Genomic DNA, 13,637 nt, shown 5'->3' with positions numbered 1-13,637 from the left:
ACTAAAGAAAATCTAGTATGCAATTCTCAAACACTTAACTAAAAACATAGGTTGGTGTGTAGCCTCAGATAGAATTCAAATATGGTAGCTAAAGGCTGTGATAAAATTCACCCCTCACCTTCAGTGAATGTTGTCAATTCCCTCCACTACATTTTTAGCAAGTCAGATTCATTTCTTTTCTCCATCTTTGTTTAAACTAAGATGATATCTATAATTTACCGTGAGATTAAAACAAATATCAAGCAATATGAAAAGGAAAGAAAGGAGGCCTATAACATATTCAAATTATATACATACCAAAAAAAAAAAAAACTCCTTTGGGAACCATGGTAGGCATAACTGGTACTCACCCATGTGCAGATCTCCTTCTCTTCCCTGAGGGGACTGTGGGAAGGGCCATGTGACTTTTGGCCAATGACATGAACAAAGGCTGAGGAAAAAGCACGGTAAAATTCTCCAGTCTCCCAATCCTCCATTGTGGGTTCTGGAGGAGGACACAAGGCCAGGTGGTAGAGGCACGCATTCCACACAGCCTTTATTGCTGAATGAGGGACACCTGCCCTGGAGAGTCTCCTGGACTGACAGTAAGCTTAGGGTGAGCAGGAAATAACTCGGATGCCTCTGAGAAACCGGAGTTGTTTGCTACCACATCTTGACTTATACAGAAATAGACATTAAAAAAAAAATTTCTTCCAAAACCTCTTCAAGCACGTTTCAGTGAAATGACTGTAAGCTCTACAGATGACCTGGGCATTAGGCAGGGGTCGTGCTTTGGGCAGTTCCGAAAGGCAGTGGAGAGAACAGGGGCTGTGGAAGCTGCCTGCCTGCCTTACAGTCCTGGCTTGACCACTTCCCGGCTCTTTGACCTTGAGTGGCAGGTCTCAGTGACAATTTCCTCATTTGTAAAATGTAGATAATAATAGTGTGCAAAACACTGGGTGTTAGGAGGGAAAAATGATGCTATGAAGGAAACATAACACATTCAAACACATAGAAGACTGTGTGGCACAAAGCAAGCCCTTGGTAAGGGTTAGATCTCTTGTATGGTCAACATCATCTCTAACCTACCCACGGGCACACACTGTTTCATTTCACTGATTCAAAATTCCCTTTGGTGGTTAGGAGAATTGACAACTACATTAACAAGTAGTGGAAAAATCATATCTATAATAACAAAAGGATGGAAAAGCTTTTACTCACGTTCTAATGCACTGGTTCTTCAGTGGTTCCACAGAGTGGATCTATTGCTATTTTTAGCTGTAGGGGTCAATGTTAAATAGAGGAAACTCAAAGATGAAATACCAGTAATGGAAGCAACACAGTTAGTGTCAAATGACATTAATACTGTGAAATCAGAACTTCTGAGGAAAAAAAATCCAAAATAATAGACAGCCTTTGAACTTGAGGGAAAAAAATGGAAAGGTGAAGCCTCTGGTATAATACATGAGAAAATGAGGCTTGCATTATTCAACAGCTCATTCATGTTTCACGCTTGCTAAATTGCCTGAAATCCCTTCACATTCTGCAAAGATCAAACATATTAAGAATGTCAAAATAACATTAGGTAACCCCTTTCAACCGTCAAAATAACTCCTCAGAAAAAAGGAAAGATCTGCAAAGTTCAGGGCTATGAAGAACACAATTAAATGGTGATGTTGTGGGGAACAAATTACGGGATGCCATGCTGACCCGAAAATGCCAAGCAGGAACTTAAGGGGTCAGTTTTGGCAAAAAACTGAAACTGAGGTCCTGGATTTCTTCAGTTTGTAAATCAGGATAATATCTATTTCATGCATCATATGAGCCTTAGAAAAACTAATGTATGTAAAGTTTCAGAAAGCAGTCAAAAATATTAGTTTACCTGTCTTTCATCACTCTAGAAGTCATAAATCATAAGCAATATTTCCTAAGTATTTTCCCTTGGCCTTCACTTAATTCTATATCCCACGTCGATATAACTACATTTTCAAGAGAGGGTTACTTGCAGAGCTTCTTTATGATCCACTTTAGTTTTTTTCCAAAAAGAGCAGAATGATAAATTCAAGTGCCTTCAACGAAATGACACCCTACATAATTGATCCTCCACGAAGACATGGCTAATGCGGTTTTATGTTCACACTGCTGCCGGCCCTAATGATAGCATCTCACCTGTCATTATTTCAGTATCAGGGGACTGAATGATTCTAAAGCTCCAAAACATTTAATCTGAAAATTTGAATCCCGTGTCCTGGTTCCACATTGACCCAGAAAATGTCGTGTGATTTTGCAATCATGTCTAGTAATTGCCAGATTCTGTGCATTCTGCCTAACTATGTGATGTGGAATTTTAATGCTCATAAATCATTTCCTCACTTAGAAATCGTAAGTACGTACCAATGCATATTACAATGCAATCTTTTGCTACAAATCTGAGTGTACATGATAGCAGAATGTGCTACCAGCCGAGAATCTAGGGAAAGAAACTGAATCAGGACAATTTACAAGACTTGCCATTACGTTAACGCCTATACTCCACAAGAAAAAAGTTCAGTCAAGGCAGGGATTCATGACTTGATTACACCATTCCAAGTGCAATTACATGTGGAACTACTCAAGCTTTTCTTCACGGAGCATCCAAAAAGAGCTATAATTAGAACCTGTAGATACAAGGTCTTGCATAGTTTCAGAGGCTGTGTGTAGCTACTGCTCTTGGTCCTGTTAAAAGCAACGACTGATCCGTCCAAAGGAAGCCATATAATACAGTGCCTTATTCCTTTATTCATTAAATACTCTGATGCAGGCATAACTCAAACACAAGCTTTTTTAGGTTAATTAAACCACTTCAGTTAATAGCAGACTTTTTTTTTTTTCCATAGGCTATTATTAAACTAATGAGAGGAGGTATGAACGTAACATTAAATTGAAGACTGGGAAATTTCTCTTGCATGCCCTGTGCTTTTGAGCAGATGTTTTATATTTAGCTTAAGCATGGCCTAAAAATTATCAGTTTTATTTCCTTTTATAACTGCTATAGCTACTGAGAGATGGGAGATAACTTTGGGCAAGTTTTAGTCACTTTTTACCTTTCATCAGTGGAGATACAATAACCTTTCATCACAAAAAATGGGACAATCTGTGTTTAAATTAATAGGACAAAATCTTTCCTATTCCAGTTTAATTCACGGCCACCATGTTTTTTGAACCATAGGCTCCCTTTCACTGTGAGTGGATGTCGTCATAAGCAGTACGACTATTTTACATTTTGTAGGAACATCACCATCAAAGGAGGATGGAGGCCAGCTCTTAGGTACTCTCTATGTGTGAATAAAAGAATTAAAATCATATTGCCAGAAAACAACCTGCCTTTAAGGATCTGATAAAAAGCATTTCTGCCTTGGTATCTTCAGGAAAAGGACAGACAGACTGTGCTTTATGATGGTTAAACGAACCTTGTGCAGAGAGCTTGCACTTCAGAATTTTAATTTTGAAAGTAATGCCGGCTGATGACAAAAACTGCACTGCTACTTATGATACTTTAATTACAAGTTTCCGAGCAAATATTATGACAATCTATGTTAATTGCTTTCCATGTTTTACAAGTTTATGTATATTTACATACATGACTAGGTTCCACTGAACGTTGCAAAATTATCAATTGGGCCAAAAAAACCTATTGGCCCAATATATTCCATACATTAGAGAAAACAAAAAAAGTAACATATGGAGCAAATAAAATTTTAAAAAGTCCCAACACTGCTGTAATCTAACATTTAATGTTGACTATGTAATAAACAAACTGTAATAAGAGAAGAAGGTCAATAACTGTAACTTTTTAGGTGGGGATTTAACTCAGCTTTACAGGCCCACAGTTACGTATAAATGTGTTAAAAAGAAAAGGTGTTGTGGTTTTGGCATATGTCAGTAATCAAACATAAAAAGATGGTCTTCCCTGGGGTAGCTTTTTCTCTACCTTGAGGAAGAGAGAGAGATTTGAACCTCAGAGGTTGTGTCTAGGCATCTGGCTCAAATGTCCTTATTCAACCAGCTTAGATGGCCCAGCTTACTCAGCTTGCTTTATTGCAAATGAGTTATCTGCTTTGTGGATGATCTGGGTTGTTAGTAAGCTCTACCTTGACATCCAGATTGGATCCCAGACATTGACAAGGGACAAAGTCTCAAACTATTAGGTAATTATTAGTTCACAGTAACTGGCTGTGAAAGGAAGGTGGGCCAAAGGGAGAAAACTGTATGTCTTCTAACATCGTTTATAATATCAAAACTTCTTACACTGGATGGATATTTGAAAGGAAGTAATTATTTAAATCTAGAAAAGTGATGAGATCCCGAGTTTGTTTATAACAAGCCTAAATGAATGCACTAAAATGTTGAGAATATACATATTATTTTGGTATTCAATGAGTCAATTACTTATCTACCTGGCTCATATTTATTAAACATAGTGATATATAGTTAATACATTTTAGATTAGGGCCTTTCTTGATTACTGGTCTTATGTTTTGTAACTTTCTGACAAGTTGGATATATTCTGCCTTGCATTATCATCAAGTCCAACACACACAGAACAAAAATCATGCTGAGTAAATTTTCAACATGATGTCTCTATTTTTTTTACTTGTTTGATTGTTTCTTTAAAAAATAAACCTATTTTTCCTTATGGCATCATGCCTAAAATATATTAGCATCTTTTACTAAGAAGTTGTTTAAAAACAGCATACCAAATTATGATAATATAGCTTGAAAAAGGCAAAAAGGAAATACAATTGAAAACTAACTTCCTGTAGCAGTGAAAATTAAAGTTTTGAGATTGAAAGCCAAATGTTCAAAAATATTACAGGACTCTTTTTTTTAAGATGCAGAATAATCACATCTCCACCAAAGATGACTCCCTCTACTCCTGCCACTTCAGGAACACATTTTGCTCAGGCACGCACCTGTCATCACGATTCTAAGGCAGTCGACTCATTTCTAACTCCAGGGCAAATCATATGATCGGTCCAAATCATGGTAGTTAAGAAGTGAACTTTTGTCCATTGGTAAGTGTGATCTAAGATGGCAAATGAAAGTAAAGAGAAACACATTTATCGGATATTAGGAAGAAAGGTTTTCCTCTCTTCCTTCTATAGAATAACAAAGAACTCTGGCATATTTCAGCTCTGAGGGGAATCAGCTTAAGGCTAATGCTAAAAACGTCCATTTCAGCAGCATCTTTATTTTCCCCTAGGATTCTCCATAAATGGGGGATCCCTCCAAGAGGCAGAGAGCTTGCTGATGCAGGAGGCAAGTTATCCTATTGCCCAATGTACGTGTTTATGGTGTGTTCTGGGGGCATGCTGACTGTGGGGAGGGTCTGAAGGGGTTGGGTGCAATAGATCATACTTGAGGTACCAAAATGGAAGTACATAACATGAAAATGTGTACAGTTCTATTTAGAACTTCGATTATGAACTTAAATTGGAAAAATTCTGACATAAACTCAGTGTGAGCTCCAAACTCTGTCAAAGCTGCTATCCATTTTGATGAATATTAACATGGGATTAAATGAACCATTGCTTCATTTTAATTCTGAGGAACGTTTGGTTTTACCATTATTTACTGTTGTTTATTGACATACGATATTTGCACAGACCAAAATCTTTCATTACATAGACAGGTGAACATATAAGCATAATTGTATAGTATAGAAAATAAACTTTCTGGTCCTTAGCATTTAGTAATGCAAAACTAGTGACAAACATCTTTAGAAAAAAATAATAAAATAGTCCTTCGGTATTAAAATTTCTTATTAAAAAGCATTAGGTCAAAGTGAAGAGTATGGCATGCTATTAATGCATAGATGAGTTAGGCATGAATAAAATGAATCTAATCCCACCTTTCAGAGTAAATCAAAATATTTGAAATCTATAGGTCACAGTTTGTCACAGGTCAACTGAGAACACAATATATTCAGCTTTTTCATTATTCTGTGGTTTTTGATGATGCAACTTTTTAAACAACGTATACCCAGGATATAAACAACATACTGCATACTTACCAGGTGATTTTTATGCCACTTTGCTGAATGCAGGATAAATATATTTGGGCTTTTTATTGCTTGAGTAGAAAGTGCTCATTACTTATTATTTTATGTTTATAATATAGAAATTAAAAAAAAAAGAAAAAGTTTTTTTTAAATGGCATATATCACACTGTTGTAGTGGTCGATTTCCTCAAGATCGTCTTCTGCGGTTTTGGTGCGGTGGGAGGAGGCACAGTTGCAGGTCTGAGAGGGGGGAAGCTGTTACTGTGGCTTATTCCCAGCCCCCCATTTTCTACTGGGAAAGGAGGGAGATGTGAGGGCGGAGGGTGGGGAGGGCCTTGGGGAGGGAGCTTTCCTGGCGGGTGGACGGGCTCGCTGTGTAAGTGGACCTCCCTGTTTCTGATGTTATACCGGGTGTCACAGTCAGGGCAATAGCCATGGTACTGCACTTTTTCATTAAACCGAACTCGTTCCCGCGGCCCTGCTTGGGGGCACCTGTCTTTTTCAGGTCTATGCATCAGAGCCTGCACCGGAGCCTTGTCCAAGCGACTGCTGGGTTTGCAGCAGATGTCTCCGTTTGGAATTTTGTTTGGTGCCCCTGGGAAGCCTCCATTTCGCAGAAGGGTGCCGTTGGTCTTGACCGGATTGACAGCGGGCACCACCCGTTGGGGGTCTTCACACTTCACAGGTGTCAGCCGCGGAGGAGGTGGCGGAGGGTTGGGCTTTCTCAGGACCGTGAGGATAGCAGATGGGTGGGCTGGGGGTTTAATGAGAGGGGCATTGGCCTGCACTTTGATCTTCTCTATGCTGGAGGCTGTCGTGCCGCTGGAGCTACTATTGAGGGTGTCCGTTTTGGAGCTGTCGGTCATCTCATCCTCCAGCTGTAGGTCAGAGGTCAGGGTATCAATCTGGTCAACCACCTGATGGACAGGACAAGAGAATGGTGTTGAAAAATGACCTGAAGCAAAATATACTTCAAATAGTGTCCTCCTGTCTAGCTGTAATCTGCTGTGGGAGACTGAACTAATACTGAATTGTGTATTCCACTGTTCTCAATGTTTTCATTTAATGACTTTACAGAATACTACCAGAGAACTGCCAACTGTTTGATAACATAATGATTTCATATGTGTAGAATATGATCTACTATTTTTTTTTTGGTGGGGGAGGTAATTAGGTTTCATTTTTGTTTATTTTTTTGATGGAGGTACTGGGGATAGAACCCCATACCTCATGCACGCTAGGCATACACTCTACTCCCAGAGACCATGCATTTGTCCTCATTCTTTGTCTCTTTTCCTGGGGTCTCTCATGTGGGAGACTGAGGGCAGGCAGAGGCTGGAAAGGGTCCCTCTGGGCACACAGGCACAAAACCCCACCCATTTCCAGACACTTCTTTCTTACAAAACATAAGTCTAAAGCACTAGGTGAATGGCAAGAAACCTTCTAACCTCTTAAGACACAGGCAATGATCTCCTGCTCCTAGGGCAGAAGCAAAAGCTGTCTGACCTTGGGGGAGGACGCAGAAAATTCTTTTGGTCACAGGAACTTATACTACAGATGTCTCTTGTCACTTGGGGGAGGGATCCAAGCCATGGCCACTCAAGATCTGCTACAGACGTGAGGCAGAGGCAGGAAATTAATTAAGACCAGCAGAGCCATCACACATGATGGAGGTTCAACCCCAAGTGAATACAGGAAAATTGGATGGAAGCATTTCAGGCAATGACATTCTAAGGCAAGTTGGGTAAGGTCACTGGGGAGTCATGAGTTAAGGAATCTGGCATCTCCCAAAACAGGCTTACCTTAGTGTCTCTGCCCAGTTCAGTTACTGTCTGGGGGAACCTTGTGGGAAACATGGCCTCAGGTCAAATGCTCAAGTTCAGAGCACAGCAGTGGGACCCTCAATCGTTCATAGTCCCTGTAGTCAGAGATCTTGGAGGCCATTCTCATCGGTTGATTTCAAGTGAGTAAATGCATATATGAGGACTGAAAAGTTATGGATTACTTTGAAAATAATTTATTTTTATATGGAGAGTCCCTTCATCTCATGTTTCTATATGTAGACTTCTCCATCCTCTCTTGCTCAAGTCTAAGTTTAACTGTGAAGTTGGTTCTTTGACACATGCTGGCAAGATTGGGCTCAACATGAAAACGTCGTAACCAATAAGTAGTTAAGAGGATAGAGAGATCTGACTTCTTCCACACGAGCATCTTAAGTGACTGGTTCATGCTAATACCAGGAAAGCTCAGCTTTCAATTTTAGCTCCTAAACCCATTCACTTCTCTCTGTTTTCATTTCTTTGACCCTGGTCTGAGCCACCATTACTTACCATATGAGCCACCTAGAGTCACCTTCCTTTCTCTCTCATTTTTGTAGTCTCAGGGACCTTTTTAAAATAGAATTACACTGTTGTCACTCCCTGCTTAAAACCTGTCAATGCCTGTTCATTTCTCCTGTGAGAAATATCAATTCTTAACATGGTCTCCAAGGTTCTGTATAGTCACACTCAGTGTGGTACTGATAAGTGTTTAATAACTAGTTTAAAAATAACTGGGAGTGTAAGTGAGTCCTGATTTGAAGGGTTTGCCAATTTTCACGGTGAAAATTCCCACTCAGGTTGATTTCAAGTAAGTAAATGCAATATGACCAAATGTGAGATTGGGAAAAAAATGTTCAGTAGCTCATCATTATAAAGTGTTTCTACCACACCAGTAGAATAGACATAAACTCAGGAGCATAAATAAATAGTAAAATATAATAAAATAATTAAGAATGATAAGGAGTAATTACAAAACCTTTATTTTTAATGTAATTTATTTAATTAGGTTTATATACTTTTGTTTTCAATAATAGTTATTTTATATCTGGCTCATAAGATTCCTGAAAATAAAATAATTGACAATTTTAGCTAGTACAAGCCAGCACATTGCTGTCTCTCACTCCTAAATAGCCCTTATACTCAACTCTAATAAAGTTCCCTTTTCCTTTCTGTTCTCAAACCTCTCTGGTTTTCTTTTTGACTCTCATAATTGCCATTCTGCTTCCTGCCCAAGACATCTGCACATACTAATCTGTCTTCTTAAAATGCTCTGACCTCTCTTCTTTGTCTGATTAACTCCTATTTATTGTTAAAAACCGTAACTCAGGAGACACTCAAGAAGTAAGCCTTCTCAATCTTACTGCAATTTCCCTTAGGTCAAGTTAATTGGTTAAACATTCGAAAGGAAAATCATTTTCTTCATTCAAAGCATTCACTTTTTTAAACTGTATGTTCAGTAGTAGTGGAGCATCGGAATAATGTTTCCTCTCTAGATCTCCATCTCACTGAGACTGGGGACCTTATTTGTTTCTACTATTGGATCTTAAAGTCCTAATGTGAATGGCATTCAACATGGACCCAACAAATACTTGTTAAATAAATTCACTGAGGATTATTTCTTTGGTTCAACTGTGAGAAAAGCATTTTCTTTCCTATTTGATTTTTGAAGTGATAACTGCCCAATTATTCTAGAATACCATGGGGGAAAAAGGATTTATCCATACATGATCCAGAGTACATAGCACATTTTCTAGCTCTAGGCCAGAAAACTGGGAGGACAGCTAAAGAACACGAGAGACAGAAAGCCATCTTGGTTCCTGGGTACCGTGTACTATTTAACCTGGAGAGGTTATCTACCCTAAGTCTTTTATCATATTAAGTACCTGCAGCAAAGGAGAGCAAGCTGGTCTACTGGGAGGATAGAGAAACTAATTTTCGGAAATAAGTTAAGTACTGGCTGGCTCCCTGATGGTTCAATAATTCCTGGCTGGTTTAAGTCCCTACAGTGTTTCCTGAGTGCCTAAAAATGTCAACAGAATTAAAAACAAACAAAACCAGAAACAAACAAAATACTGTCCTCATGGAGCAGGGACTCTAGTGGACGGAGCTGACATTAACTAGCTCCTCAAACAAATAACTGTAAAAGCACAAGTGTCCTAGGTGCTTTAAGTGAGAGATACAAGCTGTGATAAGAGGAGAATTAAGACCACATCCAAACAGTGGGTGCAGCCTTCCTGAAGGATGAGTTGCAACGAACTGGGAGAATAGGAGAGATTCTAGAAGGCCCCTCAGGAAATAGCCTGATCAAGGTCTTCTGAAAGAAGAGAGCACCCACTGGGGGTGGGTGGATGGTATAGAGCTTGGCAGTAGAGCACATGCCCAGCATGCACGAGGTTCTTGGTTCAATTCCTAGTATCTTCATTAAAAAGAAAAAAAAAGATGTAAATTTGAAGAAAAAAATAGGAGAGCACTGAGTGTGAGCAGTTTAAAGAAGACTTTTTTTTTCGCTGAAGGACACCGTGAGAGATAAGGCTGGAGAGGCAGGTAGCAGCTAGAATGTGAGAGTCCTTGTTACACTGTGTTGAAAAACCACATACTTTAAAAAATGAGTTCCAGAAATGAAAGAAGCAACATTCAAAAAACCAATGAATTCAGTTTTTCAGAAGTGAAGCATCATCTAATTAAAAAAGTACACAGAGTTTCAAACAGGAAAACAAGCAAATCCCCAACCACACACAATATAGTTAAAACAAAGAACACTGGAAAGTAATGATGAAAGTTTTACAACAAAAAAGGAACATGAAATATTTATACAGTAGCAAAAATTAGACTGACAGAAGATTTTCACACAAGCAACAGAAGCCTGAAGGAAATTTAGAAATAGGTTTCATATTGAAAGGAAGTAATGGAAATGGAATATAGTTTAACTCTTCTGTAAAAGCCAGAGTGAAACAGACATTATCCATCAGACAATAAAGACTGGAAGAGTGTACTTCCTAGCTCAGTGTTGAGAGTACTGATAAATGACAATTCAGAAAAAAGTAAAACAAAATCAGAAGAAAGGACTGGAATACAGGACGTATAAGTAAGTGAAGAAATTGTTAAATCAGTAAATCAAAACATGCACTGATTATAAAACAATAATGTACTACAATGACTAATTTGGGAGAGGGCTAAAAAAATGTGAAACTAAAATACTAGGAAAAATAACATGTCTGATTGCAGAACAATCAGAATTAAAGCATGTTAAGGCCACTGTATTTGTATGTGTGTAAGGAGTCATTATCTGGTACCTGTTAACTTTAGACTTCCTTAAGAATGCATGTGAAAAATTTTAGGGCAAGTACTGAATTAATAGACAAACGCATAACTTTCAAAAATATAAGGATTAAACAGTCAGCAAAGAAATTTTGACAAATCTAAAAATAGCAGAAAATAAGAAAACAAACAAAACAGCATAGTAAGTAGAAACAAATCCATAAGATAGTAAAAAAAAAAAACCTTAAAGTATATTAGTATCATAACAAGTATAAATAGATTAAAATAATTCATTCAAGAAGGGACATCAAAAGATGGAATAGAAAGTGGCAGGAACAAGATTTTTGCAGGCAAATAACCAAATGAAACCTGACACAGCTATATTAATACTGAGCAAAAAAACCTAGAATCTTTCTTAATCAAAATAGTATTATATCAATATTAAGAGGTTAAAAAAAGGATAAAACAAAATTGAAAGTTCATGTACACACATATGCACACATGAGAAAAACTGGGGAAATGTTACAAAGAAGTAATTCATATGAGGTAACTGCCAAATTTTCAAAAATCATACACCCAGTCTCCCTAGTAATCAAGGTAGTACAAACTGCAGAAAAATAAGATAGTACTTCACACTCAGTAGTTTAGTAAAAATGAAAGCGTCTGATAGTTCCAGTTATTGGTGATGAGGTAGATAATAGGGAACTTCATACATTGTCAGTGCAAATGTAAATTCAGCGAGTCGGGAGGCTTTCTGACAATGTCTCATAAATTGGATAAGGTACATACCCTATGGTACGTGTCTTTCAGGAACAAAGCCTAGACTATTTAGAGAAACTCTAAAAGAGGTGCACAGGGTTGAAAAAGCACAAGGAGGTTTCTTACAGGGTTTTGTTAATTTCTTTTTTTTGTCATATTAAAAAAAATGGAAATTACCTAAATATCTATTAGTAAGAGATTAGATAAGTAAATATAAATATACTTCAAGGGAAGTAACCACATCTATATGTATCAACAGGGATAAATCTCAAAAACCTAAAGTTGAATGTAAAAAAGTTAAAAATACATGTATATATGATTTACATATAGAAGCACAGATATTTTTCTTTATACAATATACAAATAAATGAAGCACCTCAAGTTCAGGCAAGGAGCATGATGAATGGATGTTGGGAGTCATCAGCTATATACCTGAAATATTTTATTTCTTTTAAAACTTGATATAAAGTAATTATGATAAAGTGTTAACATTTGTTAAGCCAGGGTTATATGTGATACATGAATGCGTTTTCTTCTATGTCATGTGTAAACTATTCTACAATTTGAAAATAAAATAAATATTTCTCACTATTTAAATAAAGTTAGAAAGAAATAAAGGGAGTATTTCTTACAGCTGCCGTGTGGAGAACACACTGAAGGGTGCTGTAGTTTATTTACTCGGCTAGTTAGAGGATATGGCAGCCAAGTGAGAGATGAATAAATTAACTGGACAAAAAATACACTATACCCTTATAATTACACTTCGATGTGTTGCTAAAACTATTTCAAAGTCTTATACTGCAACTAACAGAATTATAACCACAGGCATGATGGGATTAAAAGGAAAACAAAATGAAAGAAAGTAGGACCAGAGGGACACATTGTTTGCAGACATTTGGAAATGAGAAGACATCATGACATCAATCATAAGTCTAAGAACATCCACATGTGAATATCAGAAGCAAAGGAAAAATGTATACCCCAAACCTGAAATTTAATCATCTGTCTAAGTCATTCTGGTTACTGAGATCATTGGAGGAATGTGCTAATGGGAGGGAAACAGAGAGAGATTTAAAGAAAGGATAATGCATTTGATGATTCCAGGAGGATTATCTTAGCCTTACATACAAGGAAGCTATGGTTAGATTGTGGAACAATTAGAAATACTGATAACTGTGATATTTTGAATCACACGAGCTCAAGGTTTTCACATCTGGGAAAATATCCCTCAATATTTTCATAAAGGGAAGCAGATTTGGAAGAAATTGACTAAATAATCTAAGTATTTGTGGGAGTACAAAATTCCAGTTCATATTCTGTAAATGTTAAACTGCAAAGAATAGAGATAAAGACACATCAGAGTTTCAGGTTTGGTAGTAGAGTAAAATTCAAGATAAACAGTTTTACCTAAAGTTAAAAAAATAAAAACAACTTTAGGAGCTCCTTTACCTATGCTTTCACTGGGCTTTGCCGTTTTATTATTACATTTGCTGCTACATACTGGAATTGTCTATACCTGAGCGTTCCCCTTCAACTATGTAAGTGTGGGCTCACTGTGCACAGTGATTGTCCACAGTGATACTCAATAAAAATATGCTGATTCAAGAAACTGGATAAATGTAGAGCCTTCAAGAAAAGTCGTTTCTTGCCTTTACTTTCATCCTTTCCCAGGATCCTCAGCTTAAGTCTGATTTTTAAGCTCTTCAATGCCACCAATTATGGATTGCCCAGAATGGCACATAGGATTAGGTAGAAAAAAAGGAAGGCAGCAAGAAAGAGTT

The 13,637-nt window shown here is 37.5% G+C and overlaps 1 protein-coding gene across 3 annotated transcripts in view; it reads right to left on the bottom strand.

Moving 5' to 3' along the window:
• The window catches only part of PRR16 (proline rich 16), a 248,177-nt gene that overhangs the window by 88,287 nt on the left and 146,253 nt on the right, over window positions 1-13,637 (bottom strand). Inside the window, exons 2-3 of one of the 3 annotated variants that reach the window (XR_004135827.2) lie at window positions 6,032-6,936; window positions 4,932-5,044 (exon numbers count right to left, since the gene is read on the bottom strand). Coding sequence is in view for 1 of the 3 variants with exons in the window: in XM_010995815.3 (XP_010994117.1) it covers window positions 6,181-6,936 (756 nt within the window). In the remaining 2 variants the exon portion in view is untranslated. Of the gene's footprint in view, window positions 1-4,931; window positions 5,045-5,087; window positions 6,937-13,637 lie in introns of those variants that run through there. The other 2 variants (XR_004135829.2, XM_010995815.3) reach the window with 2 other exon arrangements.

This window comes from Camelus dromedarius, chromosome 3, assembly GCF_036321535.1.
Source record: "Camelus dromedarius isolate mCamDro1 chromosome 3, mCamDro1.pat, whole genome shotgun sequence".
NCBI lineage: Eukaryota > Metazoa > Chordata > Mammalia > Artiodactyla > Camelidae > Camelus > Camelus dromedarius.
This window is presented reverse-complemented; position numbering and strand designations above follow the sequence as displayed.